Below are 16,204 nucleotides of genomic sequence, written 5' to 3'. Positions count from 1 at the left end.
TACTCTTATAATAGTTGCTGAGTCCCACACATTTAGTATCACTTTAATCCAGTGTTTCTCATTAACACTGCTGAATTTCAATTTCTTCAGATAATTAGCTAACAGCGATGATATACTTCAAACTTAGGACACACCAGAAGTATATGGTACAACGTCTCAGGGACACTACATCCATGTAAACAGTATCTCTCCATCCTTGGGAAACAGCCGAGTGGCGGAAGGTTTTCTTTGTTTTGTTTGTTTGTTTTGCTTCCTGCTGGATAAGGCTCCTGGACAACAGCAACAGCCTTGTCCATTCAGGTTAGCAGCGACAGAATCAGAATACAGGATGATTTTGATAGGCTTGAGAAGTGAATTAAACTGAATAAAATGAAGTTCAATAGGGACAAATGTAAAGTTCTACATTTAGGTAGAAAAAAACAAATATACCAATATAGGATGGGGGAGACTTGTTTTGATAGTAACATGTCCAAAAAGGATCTAGGAGTCTTAGTATGCCATACATTGAGTCAACAGTGTGACTTGGTGGAGAGGATGGTCTGCAAGGAAACAAATATTCAGAGGGGGTCTACTTCACATGCAGACAGCTGGGTGACCTTGGTCTCACCACAGCACCAACAAAACTGCTCTCATGAGCAGCAACACCAAGGCTCTCTCAGCCCCACCCACCCTACACAGCATCTGCCATGGGGAGAAGAAAGTGAAGGGGAGTGCAAGCTGCCCCGAGACTCCCACTGGCAGAGAAAAGCAGCTTATAATAACCAACTCTTCTTCTACTTCTACTTCTACTTCTACTTCTACTTCCGTGCCCTGATCCTGTTGGCCCATGAGGTCCAACATGATTTCACAAATATTTTAGTACCCATTTTACATGGTGGGTCAAGATGCTAATCCAAGTGACATAATTTCAGGGGAAGGCTAGAATAGTTCTAAAGCATTTCCTTTTCAATCTAATTCTTGTATCTTTAAAAATACAAATAACATGAGCTAATATAACTTGCTTGCAGTTATGCCCAGGGGAAGCAGAGGTTGCCTTCCTCTTGGAGCTGACATTACCATCAGATTATGTAATAAATTCTGACATTTCTCAATACTGTCTATGGACTTTAGAAAAAAAGTTTCAAAGAAGAATGCCTCTCCTGCTACACTAAGGACAACCTTTTTGAACTTGTATCCAACTAGCTCACAGCAAGGAATTGCCTATACTATTGAGAGAGTAAATGCTGGCAGGGAAGAGGCATGGTGCATAGTAACAAATATTATATCCTTTATAAAATAACTAAAATTAATCCTTGTATTCAAATGTTTCCACTGTGACCTAAGCCATGTTTAGACCTATAGATGTGCACCAGAGAGAGAAAGGGGGAAGGGGAGAGAGAATGTCAAACCACAGAATCCAAGCCAAACTGAAGCAAGGAACACTGTTGCAAGCCTGACAAAACACGAGAGTGATATAAATTCACATGCACACACTAATATCACATCCCAAAGGATTGCATCACAGAGCAAGAAAGGGTTTGGGATGTTTGAGTTCTCCTTGTTACATAAACTGGGCCCAGAGAAGGAGAAATTAATTGGGGTTACAGAAAGGAATAATGCAGGATCTTGTAGACTGTTTATCTAGGGCTTGAAGTCTTTTGGGGTCCAGGAGCAAAAGCAGCTGAAGTCCAAGGAGCAAAGTAAGGATCCATCTAACCAGGGAGAAAAACTGTGCAAAGTGCAGGAGAGGTTCTCAGTGGGAAACCACATTTCTGACCAACAAAGAGCTATATGAGAGGTCTAAGGATACATTTGCTATGGTACTGGGTCCTTTTATGGCCAGAAGATCCCCTTTAAGATGGGATTTTGGCCATCCTGAACTTTATGTGCTTCTGTGGGATTTTCTGACTGACATATTAATCTCTACTTTCCTAAAATCCCTTCTTGTTCCTATGATATTTGTGGTAGTGTTTCCCCCCTCTTTTCTTGAATATATGAAGAACCAACATTTTAGGCCTTTTATGTATTTTTCACACAGACTTCTGTCAGGAGGTTTATTTGAGGGTAGTTTATAGGGGGGGTGGTTAGACGAAATTTTGAAATAGAGATTTTATGTGGCATCAAACAGGATAACTTCTCTACTGCTTTTTCTAATTAAGGTCTGAGTTTGGGGAAGACCATTGCCCCCCCCCAAAAAAAAAGTTCCCAACACAGATAGAGAGGAGACAGGCACTACCTTCTGATGACTACACTTACTGTCAACGTCCAGGGCTGGGAGTTGAACAGCTGCAAGTTGACCTTCAAGGAAACACAACAAAAAAGTTTTTTTTAAATGTTCAAATAAAGATAAAGAGTAAGGACGTGGTAGGACCACTGCGGGGACAAGAAAGACTGGCCATGGATTTTGGGTTTTTTTGGGGGGGGGATAATCTGGACATGAAACTGGGGTCACTGTGGGTGGGCCGGTAGTTGTGAATTTCCTGCATTTTGCAGGGGTTGGACTAGATGACCCTAGAGGTCCCTTCCAACTTTTTGATTCTATTCTTTGAAGCTAAATGTTCAGTTCTCTAGGGTGGAGGTTATGAGTGGTGTGGGCTGACAATGTCACTTGTCTGGGGAAAAGCACACTCACTCTATATGCGCATCATATAGAGGAAAAGAAAAGAGATTCCTTATCTATTATTATTTCAATTTATTACCTGCCACTCTTGGTGGGTTACAATTGTCCATGCTAAAAGCCCCAATAAAATCCCATTAAAACAATCCAAGGACACAAAAATATACCCAATAACATGGCGGTAGTCATCAATCTCCCATCTCCCCCAATAAAACATCTAATAAGGAGAGTGGGAAGAGGGTAGCAGATGAATGTAATACAACTTGTAGGACTCTAGTAAGTAGTCCCTCAACACTGCATCCTTGGTCTTGCACCTCATGTTTCCAGAGGAACCGAGTGCTTCCCTGATGGCTTCCATCTCCATGGACAACTTCCTTGAGCGGCGGCTTGACGCGGCGAGAGGCGCTTTGCGCCTCTTGCCGCACCAAGCCGCCGGGCAGGGAGCCCCCGGCAGCCGTGCTTCGCGTGACTGCCGGGGGCTCCCTAGCCGGTGGGCTGATGCGTCGGAGGCGCTTCGTGCCTCCGACGCGTCAGGCCGCCGGCAAGGAAGCTTCGCACGGCTCGCAGTTGCTTCCTTGTGAGTGGGGTGGGAATCGGCCGAGCCAATCGGCAGGCGCTTTGCACTTTGCGCCTGCCGATTGGCTCGGCCGATGGTCTGTCAAGAGGAAGGGGCCAATCGGCACCCTTCCTCATCCCGGACCGAGCCCGCCCTAACTCCTCCTACACAGCCCTTACGGCTTTATTTAGTCCGCGGCGCCGCGGGCTGTGTTAAGATGTTCTTTGCCTGGTCCAGATAGGTGGCTTTCTTCCTCTGAAATGTTCAGATCAAGGGAATGATGAAACCTAGACTTGCATGTCAAGTGAGAGCTCCTTGGGGAAACTCTTTGGAGAGTTAGAGACATCTAGCATCTGGGATAGGGTCAACAACTTTACATAGTTGAATGCTTTATCTCTCCATATAGCATTGACCTATGATGTCAAATTGGTCAGATGCTCAAACATGGTACTGGGGGAGTTCCAGCAAGTGCTGAAATCACCGATCAGTCTGTGGTCTGACATTCATCAGGGTAACAGATGGCTAGCTTTCACACTGGTTGAGAGGTGACATGCGATTATGACAGTCCTAGATCAGATGCTGGAAATCACAATTCACAGCATCCAGTTAGAGAATGAAACTCAGGTGAAGAAGGAGGGCCATGCAAATAAATGAACTTCAAGTCTGCAGCCTCTGTTACTGCCCTGATATTTATCCTGCCATCAGTCACTGTGTAGCCCATGGAGGCATTCCTGCCTACCCATGCCACCAACTACATCTAGATGCTGCAAGAGATGTTGTCAGCCATACACACCTGTTCCATTACCTTGGCATAAAGCAAAGTCTGAAAATAGTTGTGCTGGAGGCCCTTCTCACCTTGCCTATTTGTTGACCCATTCCCACCCAAAATATCCTGATTGCCAGCAATATATGTGGGCTGTGAGGGCAGATCCAGACATCAGATTGAAGAGCACAGATAAGCTTGGGGCTATGCCTTCATCTGGTCCCTGGCAGCCCTGTACAAGATGGGCACAAATAGGGATCATGTACCAGGTACAGGCATCTTGGATAAGCCTACGGAACCTGGCATCCTCAACAATAGAAAGGGTTGCCCATCTAGAGCTATCATTTCACCAGTGAGGTGAGTGACCCTCTTCCATGCTACTGCCCACTCTTTGGAAGAAAATTTACCAAACATCTGTATGAGAGATGCTTGGCACCCCTTCCCTACAAGAGACCTGGAAGGCAGAGTAATGGGGGAGGGTCACAGATCAACTGCCCTCTTTAGGATGGGCAGTTTTGCTTTAGGATGCTTAGGGCTAATCCTGCGTTGAGCAGGGGGTTGGACTAGATGGCCTGTATGGCCCCTTCCAACTCTATGATTCTATGATTCTATGATTCTATGATTCTCTCGGTTGCAGAGATGCTCCCAACAGCTTCTGTCTTGCCCTGAAGAGACAATGGCTGGTGGTGCTTCTTCAAGTTGTTCCTGAACCAAGTCACTGAAAAATGACCCATATCTTTCCACTAACTAATCCTAGCCCTACACAGGTGCACTATGCAAAATGGGGATCTTCTAAAAATGCTTCCAGACTATGATGTTACAGCCTTTGGGTCCCTGGGGTAAACTCAAAAGGCCAAAGGATCTTGCCCCCAAGTTCAACCCAAGGGAAAGCACAGGCTGCTGCTTTTCATGCTGCTGAACCAAAACAGCTGGAGCAGGACAATCTGCACAGCAGCTCCCTGCCTAGTGCAAGTAACAGCTGCAGTGTTAATGAAGAAAGCCTTGAACACCCTATTGACTCCAAGACCCATAAAGAAGAGGGATTGTGGAAGAATGCTTTGGGCTAGGAATCTGCACAAGTGTGTGTGTGAACCAGAGCTCTCCTTTTCTTCCCTACTGCTCTACTAGTCTTCTTCTTAGTCTACTCCCCTCCAGGCTCCTTTCCAGTTCCCTTGTACTACTCATTCTGGTCCTCTGAACTACTTTACTAAAGTGCATTCTAATAGAATGCATTTGAGAGCCTATGAGATGGGGGAAAGTCAGTAGAATGCAATTTTTACTCAACTGCCATTGCATCTGCTAACTCATGCCCAGCTAAATTGTTTAGGGTAGTTTGATCTGTCATCACCCTGGAGGAAGGGTGCTAAAATAATGACCAATGAGATATCAGTTGTGAAGCATTAGCAAGTCACTTTGCAGATACTCTGCCATGACCTCCCTCTAACCTTAGATACAGAAAGAGAACTAAAGGCCCCTTGGCTGTCTTTGAAGAGAACACTGAGTAACTTCAGATCACTCACACTGACTGAAGTGGACAGGATGCTAATGGCAGTGAAGCCAAACACATGCCCTCTAGACCCATGTCCATTGTGGCTGCTAAAGACGACTGACACAAGAATAGTGGCCTCCTCTGGGAGATAATCAACCTCTCCCTCTCAACAGTAGATTTCCCGGAAGGTCTAAAAGAGGCAGTTCCCTGCCATAAATCGTCAAGCCATCCCTCACTGGATTTGTGATAACATCAGGATTGCCTGGCCCATTGCTCAAAAAACGTCTCTGGAATCGCAAGAACAACACAGCTATGTTCCCATCTCACACTTAGTTTTTCTGGGGAAGTTAGCTGAAAGAGCTGTTTTAAATAAACTTTTATTTTAAAATTTTTAAATAAAAACTCAAAAATACCTAATATATTGGTTAGAATCCAGATACCAGAGGTTCAAATAATAACAGGGGCAAGAAATCTTATAAACTGCAAACTTTATCCCCACTATTTTTTTACTGCCGATATTTTATACCACCAGTATTTTATACCTCTCAGCCTTTGTTCCAGGCCATGAATTTTGGGGGGAAACTATTTCCTCTTATAAGATTTTGGGGTATTGTTCTTACAGAATTTGTGTGGTGTGTGGAAGATGACACCAGTCCTTGCCCTTGTAGAGACACAGCAGCCCTTGCTGGCAGTAACAATTATAATCACGGATTGCCATAAACTAGAAACTCAAACTAAAGTGAAACAATGCACATTTTGTGCATTCTGCACGCAATCAGGAGCTCCAGTTAACTGGTGTGAGGGGCAAAAATAACCAATCTCAAGAATTCATTACATACAAAGTGCTTAATGTTCTATTTTTAAATCTGTTTTAACAAGGGATATTTGCTTAATCATTTTGAAGAAAATAAATGAACAATAATTGTAGGAGTGGTATGAAGAGTAGAGAAATCAGCCTTTATATTTAACATTACTTAACGTGAAGGGTACTTCTTCTCTGAGAAAAGAGGACATCTTCTTCGCAATTCCATCTCTCCATTCAGGGCAGGAACAAATTATTTTCTACTTCCTGTCTCCTCTGTGGGAGTCACCCATCTTTTCAGTTCTAGCAACTTCAATATCAGCTAATAAACCCTTTAAGCCATGAAAGAATCTGAAAACTTGAAGGAAAAGGACTCTTTATAGTAAGCACCAAATGGTCCATTTTACCTGTGAGTCAGAGGACATCTTGGTAGTAGTAGGGCACATAAGAAAGTAAGAGCTATATAGCAGGATATTCCTGTGATACATGCAAAATATGTGTGTGTTGTTCTCTGCAGTGCTGTTTAGAAATGGAATATAGTTAATGCAAAATTAGGCCTATTAGATTGTTACCACCATAGTATCCCCTCCAAGGAACTTGCAAAACAGTAATAAAAGTAGGCAGGGATAATGTTCTGTTATCTTCCAGAAGAATTCAAAGCTGTTCTATTTTAATAATAAATCATATACATAAAATTAAGTGCTGATGAAGAGTCCTCTGAAGTTCTTGGTGATGTAGAAATATGGGAAATATTGAATTTATTGTTATCCTAATAGTTTCCCCCAAGGCTTCATTTTCAGAAAGTCAGTAACAAGCCAGCTGTTAAGCAAGCACAGAGTAACAGAGCTAATGGAAATTATTAATATTTTTCTTGGAACAGTTAATTTATCTTTTTCATTAAAAGAAATCATAAACACTGACACTCATCTTGAATCCATAGTGGATTTCAGAAATTCTTAGTGTGCTTCATCAATGGAACCTGAATACAGAGGGTTACCCATGTGCAGTTTCCTTCTTTAATGTTGCAAAATCCAAGGATATGTGGGTCACAGAATTTTATATGGTGTTAGCCTAATGCCAAAAGGTGTGAAATTGATCTGGAGCTAAGTCATTTATCTCCAACAGGGAGAAAAATGACATGTCATATGGAATGAAGTAGGGGGAGGGACCCCTTCCTAACTAGTTTGTGTAATTCCAGACTCTTTAGTGTCAATATAACATTTTTCTAGCCTCATAATTGGTAAAAAATTACAATGGTTGTGAAAAAAATATTGCATGCAAATATTATAAAATATAGTCCACTATCCATAACACATGTGCAAGTGACATCACTTGCAACTGTTTTGCAAGTGATCTTACCACATTACCAATGATTATGCTTCAACACTATCCTGGACCTGCCCCATTGCCAGTAAATCCCCCTGCTGGTCAGCTTATGTTTAACAAAGTTGGAGAATCCTCTGCCCCTGGAAAGGACCTAGCAGCCCTGGTTTTACTGTTACTATTGTAAACCAGTTTGAGTAGCCAATGGAATGGTGGTATCTAATTTTTAAAATAAAATAAAAATACTTGTTGATAATTTCAATTTCTATGATGCAATACTTTGTCAGCCTCCAGATAGATAAGATACTGGATTGGTGGTATGACTAACAAAATATTATTCTTTGAATGGATTGAATTAATGATGGGAATTGACTTCAGATCAGAAGGCAGACAAAAAAAATCAAATAAAAGCACCAATGACATTTAATGTACATCATTCCAAATACAGATGAAACATTTTTCTTCAGGACTGGCATGTTTCTCATTTACTGAGTTGCACTATATATATATGTAGGACAGAAAATGACACAAACATGACATACTTTCAGAAAACTACATAAATGAACTTAATGACGAGAAAGAAATGTTGATTGGGAAAAGTCTTCTCAGGTGCTTCATTGTTAAAACCATCTGTTTTGATTTGCTACTATGGCCTTCTCCTGGTATATATCGTTACTTAGATTGCAACATTCCCTCTCCTTTATTGAATAGATTGAAACAACAATTACTTGCAGCTGCAGGAGAAAATTGGACTTTCTAAATCAATAATGTTCTTTATCTAGAAGAATGTGTGTCACTTAATTTTGAGCTGAGTTGGTTATATTTCAAGATGAGAAAGGGGTGGAAAGCAGATTTTCCTTTAACATGAACATTTCCCCCCTATTACTAAAATCTCATTGGCTTGTGTTTGGTTAGAATAAGGTTGGATAATTTTTTTTTACTAGAGTGGGAAAGAATTAAGGCAAAAGTCCTCCTCGCCTTCAAATGTAAGAACAGACTTAAAATAAATTTTCATACTGTTTCTCCCATGTCATAGTCTTCCTGGGCATATTATGCATGCATCGTTTTCCTCCACAGTCAATTCGCTGACCCTTTTAAATTGTCCTTAAAAAATGTTTTTTAAACAATCCTGTTTATGCATGTGCTCTGGTTCTATGCTATTTTTTGTGAATGATTATGCATTCTAAACTATTCTGACTGCAACTGTGGAAGGGGAAACTTCCTCTGTTGTACTGTAAAGTCACCTTACTGCCACTCTGGCATATCCTGCTAGTATAGTTCATGGACATGGATACTTTTCTGTAGGAACACACAGATTTCTGAATGCCAAAACTACCACCTTCCCCCCTCTGAGGTATATTGTTCCTTATAGAGAGTGAGCAGGATGGACCACAGCATACTACAGACTCCCATGCAAACTTAAAGCCCCCTCCATACAATCCCTTCCTCTGTGAAGGTTATTTTTAATCACTGGCAAGCCCAAAATGGGAACCTCGCAACTCTGCTTCATCATTCTCCTGATGGAACCAGCATTTCAGAACCCTCCACTTTACCAGCCTGATAAGCTTTCAAATAAGCCCCTCCCCCTACCATGGTCACTGATCAGAGGTAAAACTTTGTTGTCTCAGAAGTTTCTGCAGAAGGTTGTGGAGAAATGCCATGTATACCACAGCATAATTTTGACTAATTTACATAGCAATAAAGTTGGCTAGGTTGCCAGGGCAAGTGGCATGTTCATGTGATCACTGACAAAGGCAGAGTATCAACAGCAGGTGCTTGAGCTTCCATTCATAGATGAGGGACTGCGAGCAGAAAAGGGGAAGAGACCAAACTCACATTTATGCATCAAAAAAGACCATCCTCAGTACTATCACACAAGAAAAATCATCACAAAGCTAGTTTCAGAAGCCTTGCTGTTAAAACACTGCCAGAACTGTGGGCAGCATTGCAATGCAAAATCAAAAATAGTATGATGGATTTCACACTGTGAAAACGGTGTCACATAAAAATTTAAAAATAAGATGTTGTTTCTGGCAATCTTTTTGCAAGTTTTCTGTGCTGCATTATACACCCAGGTCTGTCTCAGAGGCAGCGGCTGCTGGTGTTGGATGGTTCATTCTACGAGCATCCTGTATCTTTAATCTTGTACTAATGGGCAGTAAACATTATGCTTCTTTTCATGAGGTCATCTCTGACATATTATATGAAGTCCTACCTGGGGCAACATTTTCTTCAAACATCCAATTTGTCAGTTATTTGTTGCCTTCCCTTTTATGTGTACCTATTATGTGTACCTGTATTGCAGATAGAGGCACAATATGTGAGATTGTTCCTAACATATGTTGTTACAGCATCTTGACACTCTAACTCTGCCACACTTAGACTGTTCCTAGCTGGCATGAAAGTACAAATTTGAAGAGTGTTTCTCACTCTGGCACCCTGTGCCAGGTAACATAAACATACATGCCAGGTCTTCCCTGGTTAGTTCAGTGAAAGGATCATATGTATGTGTGCTGAGCCATAACTGTGTATTAAACCTCTTATGTAAGCCACTCTGAGCCTGCTGTGCAGGGAGGGGTGGTCTAAAAATCAAATAAACCAATCAGTCTTCATTTTAACTGCCTCCATGTCTGTAATTCAGGATACTTTTTAACAGCATTCTTTTAAATGCTTACTGAAGAAATCTGGACTTATTTGCATACTCCATACCATTGGTACTGTAAAGCAGGGAAAGTGATACCAAGCACATTTTTTTATCCATGCATAGCTAGATGAAATAATATCATGCTCTGTTCTGTGGATTTTCTTTTACCTTCTAGAAATAGTTTTGCAGAAGGACAGCATAAGCTGGCCATACACTAATGCGTATGGATCCTGCAGAAAAATTCTGTTAACAGAAGAGAGGCAATTTGTGTTGCTTTCCCACTTTAATTTACCCCTCAGGAACAGTTTTGGGGCTGCAGCAGGAGAGATGAGACAGAACCGTACCAACTGACTGATGGAAATGCATTGTGTGGGATTTAAGCCATTTTATTTTCATAATGTGTAATAGCTGAGTCCCCAATGGCCCTTGTGATGTCTTTAGTTGTTTGGATTCAGGCTGACTTTCAGCTCAGCAATATTACAGTGTTTTAGCAGATGTGTATATAGTTTTAACCATTTTAAATGCCTGGCAAATCACAAATAACAGAATATAAAGCTAATAATTAGATTAAATAAAGAGGAAACACAAATATCATCTAAAAGAATTTTAATTACATCTATAATACGAGAATAACATTGCATTTGTCATTCAGAAATTTAACAAAATTAGCAGCCTGTAGTATAAGGTTTACAAAGTATATTATTTCAGTTTTATCTCAATGACAAGGAATGCATTTATTAAAATACTGAGAATTTAAATGAAGCCCTGATCAACGGGGATTACTGCTAGGAATGTGTTCTTAGCTTTGTACTGTAGGAATTTAATATGGTTTCTAAGATGTATCACAACAGGGGGGTTGGGAATGGTGGCCTAGGATCACTATGGGGGCAGTCCATAAATACCTAGTTTCTTTAAATGAAACAAAGTCTTCTGGGCCAGATGAATTGCATCCAAGGGTACTAAAAGAACTTGCAGATGTAATATCTGAACCTCTGTCCATTCTTTTTGACACTTCTGGGAGGACAGGTGAGATGCCAGATGATTCGAGGCAGATGAATGTTGTCACCATCTTCAAGAAGGGGGAAAAGGAGAATCTAGGTAACTACTGACCCACCAGCTTGACATCTGTAGCTTGGAAAATTTTGGAACAATTCATCAAACAGTTAGTCCTTGAGCAGTTGGAACAGAAAGTTGTGATTTCTAAGGCTCAGCACAGGTTTTGCAAAAACAAGACATGTCAGACCAACCTTATCTCTTTTTTTGAGAAAGTGACTACCTTGCTGGATCAGGGGAATGCTGTGGACATAGTTTATCTGTATTTCAGTAAAGCTTTTGATAAGGTTCCACTTGATATTCTTGTTGACAAGTTAGTATGGATCCTAATTCTGTCGGGTGGATCGATAACTGGCTGACAGATGGTATCCAAAGGGTATTTGTTAATGGTTCAGCATCCTCTTGGAGAAGAGTGACAATTGGATTCCCAGGGATTCCCAGGGATTAACCCTGGAACCTGTGTTGTTCAACATATTTATAAATTATTTGGATGAGGGATTAGAGGGGTACTCATTAAATTTGCAGATGATACTAAACTGGGAGGAGTAGCAAACACAACAGAATACAAAATCAGAATACCGGATGATCTTGATAAGCTCGAGAAGTGGGCTAAACTGAATAAAATGAAGTTCATTAAGGACAAACATAAAATTCTGCATTTAGGTAGGAAAAACCATATACACCAAATTAGGAATGGGGAAGACTTGTCTTGGTAGTAGTATGTGCTAAAAGGATCTAGGAGTCTTAGTCGACCATACATTGAACATGAGTCAACAGTGTGACTTAGTGGCTAAAAAGGTAAATGGGATCTTGGGCTATATCAAACGGAGTATCATGTCCAGATCATGGGAAGTGATGGTATCACTTTACCCTGCTCTGGTTCAGCCTCACTTGTAATATGTATTCAGTTTTGGGCACCCCAGTTGAATAGAGATGTAGACAAACTGGAGTGTGCCCAGAGGAGACAATAAAAATGGTGCGGGGTTTGGAGACCAAGACTTATGAGGAAAGGTTGGGGGAGTTTGGTCTGTTTAGCCTGGAGAGAAGTCGACTGAAAGGGGATCTGATACCCATCTTCAAGTATTTAAAAGCCTGCCTTACACTATAAGTCAGACATAAGAATGATAAAAAGAAACAAATATTAATGATGCTAACAAATATAATTTAATTTCTTATTTGTGTTTGGTGTTAAGATTGAAAGTAACTAATAGGATTTAAAATTTAATATGATGCTGTGCAATACCAGGTATATCTGGAATAAGGCCTCCACTCTGCAAACATACTTTGAAGAGCATAACAAAAATTGAGTCCAATATCACCTTTTAAGACCGACAAAAATGTATTCAAGGCATGAGCTTTCATGTGCAGGCATGCTTCCTCAGACAAAATGGTACAAGAATCATAAGAGAACAGATCCTTATTGATGGTTCCTCTATATACTTGTGAAACAGCCTGGGGGGTGGGACATGTCCAGCTGTCCAAGTTGGAATACGGCCCTACCCCTGCAGCTCCCACCCTCCATCCCTGGACTCTAGCTTCTTTGCTCTCAGATGCGCCTCAGTGCCTGGAGCCAGCAGCAGGTCAGGGGAAAAGGCCCTGGGCAAAGGGTCGTGGTGGAGGGCTTGCTAACGAGGGCTTCTTGGCCTGCTAGGCTGGGCCTGCTAACAAGCCACCTTAAGCCACCTTAAGCTACCTGGCCGGAGCCAGAGGAGGGGGCCATTTCAAGGCATGTTCTTAGGAATGGGCTTTGAAGCTAGAAAATATATAAAAGGTAAATCAGTGTCAAATTAGTACACTGTGTCATAGTGTCCAAGTTATGCTATATGATAATTCTTTGCTAAATCAGCTTATCAGTCCTTTTGAGTTCAGTTGTAGTCCACAAAAACATGGAGAAATAAAACTGTCCAAGTTTGTAATTAATGGCAGACACATTCTTTGTTGTGAAAATAAATAATTAAAAGAAAGTAGATGCTGGACCCATCCATCTCCACCCAAGCGTGAAAGCATCTCTGCAAGTCACAGGCTATGCTGGCAAGTTACCTTGTCCTGAGACCAGAGAGTTAGATTTGAAATTGCATTACATATTACTAACATCACTTTACAGTCACATTGTCCCGAATAAAATAAAGTAAGAGGGTATTGTAAGGAATGTAGATATAAGAATTGTATGAGGCTAGCATAAATTTTTTTTTAAAAAACTATGCCCTTGTTGAGTACAGGGTATGCCATTGTTTTGAATGTTGTAATAATTTACATTTCTGCAATCTCCCTTTCTAGTATGTTCTTGAATTTCCTTTGCAATAAAACAGCTACTTTGAGGTCTTTTATTGAATGTCCTGGAAGGTTGAAGTGTTCCTCTACAGGTTGTTCAGTCCTGTGATTTTTGATGTCAGACTTATGTCCATTAATTCTTTGGCGGAGGATATTTATTTATTTATTTGGATTTTTATACTGCCCTTCCCTACAGCTCTGGGCAGTTTACATAAAACATTTTGAAACATTTACATAGAACACTATCAATATCAATATAACAATAATAATAACATACCAACTAGAACAGTATTTCAACAACAATAATTTTGACACTCCCTTGGTAGGTTTGACCTCTGGGGGGGGGGACCTGTAGATGTTATGGGTCAGTTGGCCTCAAGAAAATGCCCGGTGAAAGAGCTCCCTTTTGCAGGTCCTGTGGAAGTTCCAGCAGGGCCCTGATCTCTTCAGGGAGCTCATTCCACCAGGTAGGGGCCAGGACTGAAAAGGCCCTGGCCCTTGTTGAGGTCCAACATGCCTCTTTAGGGCCAGGGATCCACAGCCTGTTGAAAGTGCTGGAGTTTGGAGCTCTTCTGGGGGTATAGGCAGGAAGGCAGTCTCTCAGATACACTGGGCCCAAACCGTGTATGGCCTTAAAGGTGATTAACCCTATGTAGAGAACACAGGGGCATTGTTGGCATTTAATGGCATATACAATGTTAGAAGATGAGCAGGTGAATAAGCCTTTGATGGTGTACATAATTTTCGGTCCAGTGATTGTGTTATTGGAATGTATTTGGCAGCAAAGTTGGGTTTTAGGTTTGTTGCAAGCTCTAGAACCAGTGTCCATGCTCAAATTATCTTTATTATAAATAATAATAATAAATATTGAAATAAGCTGAAATATATGTCCAACAATCATATCTTATATTGTAAAGAAAATTTGTAGATTTATTAAGTGGGAAGACAATGGCTTAGCATTACTAATGAGTTTAATTTTATATCAGGATAACAAAATCTTCATCCATCACTTCTAAATTTTAATCAAAATTAAATCTGGTCTGAGAATCTGCAATTTTTAAATAACTTTGCAAGCATTTTTTAAATGAAATCCAGCAGTTGTGTAGAATGCTGAGCTGTATTGTTTCTTTTTACAAAGCAAGTTTTAATAATGAGAAGGGGACATAGACACAATTACATTAGACCTTTTCCAATATATAAAGCTTTGGTTGATCTATATCATGACAGAATAAGATACTGCTTGTCTGTGACTTTGAGGTTAAAATCTTTTAAGTTGGCTGATGCAGAAACCAAAACTAGAAACAAAGATCACTTGTTCATTTCACACAGCACTGGAACTGTGGAGGCCTTCAGTCATACCACTTGCCTGTTTTAGGTGGGCAACTTCCAGGCAGATAGGTCCTCTCACCTTTCCTTGCATCTTTGTTGGTAGGAGAAATGAGTATTTGGAGGGTGGGAATGATATTGCATGCTTCATCAATCAATGTCTCTTCCAGTTATTGTCATAGAGTTTGGGGAGAAAGTACACAGTATTGCCTGATGTGTGGGTTTTTACCTGGAAGTGAAGTCATCTTGTCAACATAATTTCTGCCCTTTGCCCTACCTCTGAAGCTTCTGGGGGGGCTAAGCAATGGTTTGGCAACCCTTGTGACATAAATGTTAACCAAGCTGTAGCCTAACCCAGTCCTTTAATATAGTACAAATAAAGAGCAGTCCGTGACTGATTTAGAATCACAGAATCATAGAGTTGGAAGGGGCCATACAGGCCATCTAGTCCAACCCCCTGCCCAACACAAGATCAAAACATTCTAAAGCATCCAAGAAAAGTGTGTATCTAACCTTTGCTTGAAGACTGCCAGTGATTTATTCATCATCTAATTCCTTATGTGAAAAAATGCAGGCACATTATCATTTTTAAACAAATATATTATTCTTGTAGTAGTCCAGCCATTCTGTCACAGATCTAAACTTTGTAGGCGTTTTATCATGGCTTTTCATGTTTCCTTACAGGATGATGAAGTAGTACTTCAGTGTATTGCAAACATTCACAAAGAGCAGCGAAAGTTCTGCCTGGCAGGCGAAGGGCTTGGGAATCGGCTATGTTTTCTGGAACCAACTTCAGAAGCTAAAGTAAGAATCACTTCTACAAGGATTTTAGTTTGTTTAGTTGATAGTAATTAATAAAAATGAGTATTAATATTTTAAAAATGGGTTGCCTGTAGTAAAAGATATATAAAATGTTAAATATTGGATTATTTATTTTCTACTGAATATCCCTGCATTGCGTGTCCTTTAATTAAGTATTTGGCTGCTAACTACTTGGTAGTTCAAAATACAAACTCCCATTATAGCAAGTTGGGGAGATATTTATGGAGGGAATAGCACATCTGCTATATAGTGCCCTTGTCCCCACAATAGTCACATGTAAAATGTTTAAAATACTTGAAGACTACCACCCACACTACATTTCCACAACATACAACATCTTGGCCACAGGGTGGAGACAGTGCTGGTCACCTTGATGAATGACTTCCACGCCAGATGGATAGGGGTCGTTTGGCTATTCTTGTGATGTTAGACCTGTCAGCCGTGTTTGATATTTTCAACCACAAGCTCTTAGCCTGCCACCTCAATGGGACAGGGATATGTGGGACAGCCCTTCAGTGGCTGCTCTCCTTCCTGCAGAACTGGACACAGAGGGTTACAG

At 40.8% G+C, this 16,204-nt stretch overlaps 1 protein-coding gene across 1 annotated transcript in view; it reads left to right on the top strand.

Moving 5' to 3' along the window:
- Positions 1–16,204, top strand: part of RYR3 (ryanodine receptor 3) — a 367,896-nt gene that overhangs the window by 32,974 nt on the left and 318,718 nt on the right. The window contains exon 2 of the mRNA XM_077322945.1: positions 15,508–15,627. Within this exon, the coding sequence (XP_077179060.1) occupies positions 15,508–15,627 (120 nt within the window). The remainder of the gene's footprint in view (positions 1–15,507; positions 15,628–16,204) is intronic.

Source organism: Paroedura picta, chromosome 2 (genome assembly GCF_049243985.1).
Source record: "Paroedura picta isolate Pp20150507F chromosome 2, Ppicta_v3.0, whole genome shotgun sequence".
Taxonomy (NCBI): domain Eukaryota; kingdom Metazoa; phylum Chordata; class Lepidosauria; order Squamata; family Gekkonidae; genus Paroedura; species Paroedura picta.
Note: the sequence above shows the minus strand (reverse complement) of the source record. Positions and strands in the feature narration are given on the sequence as shown.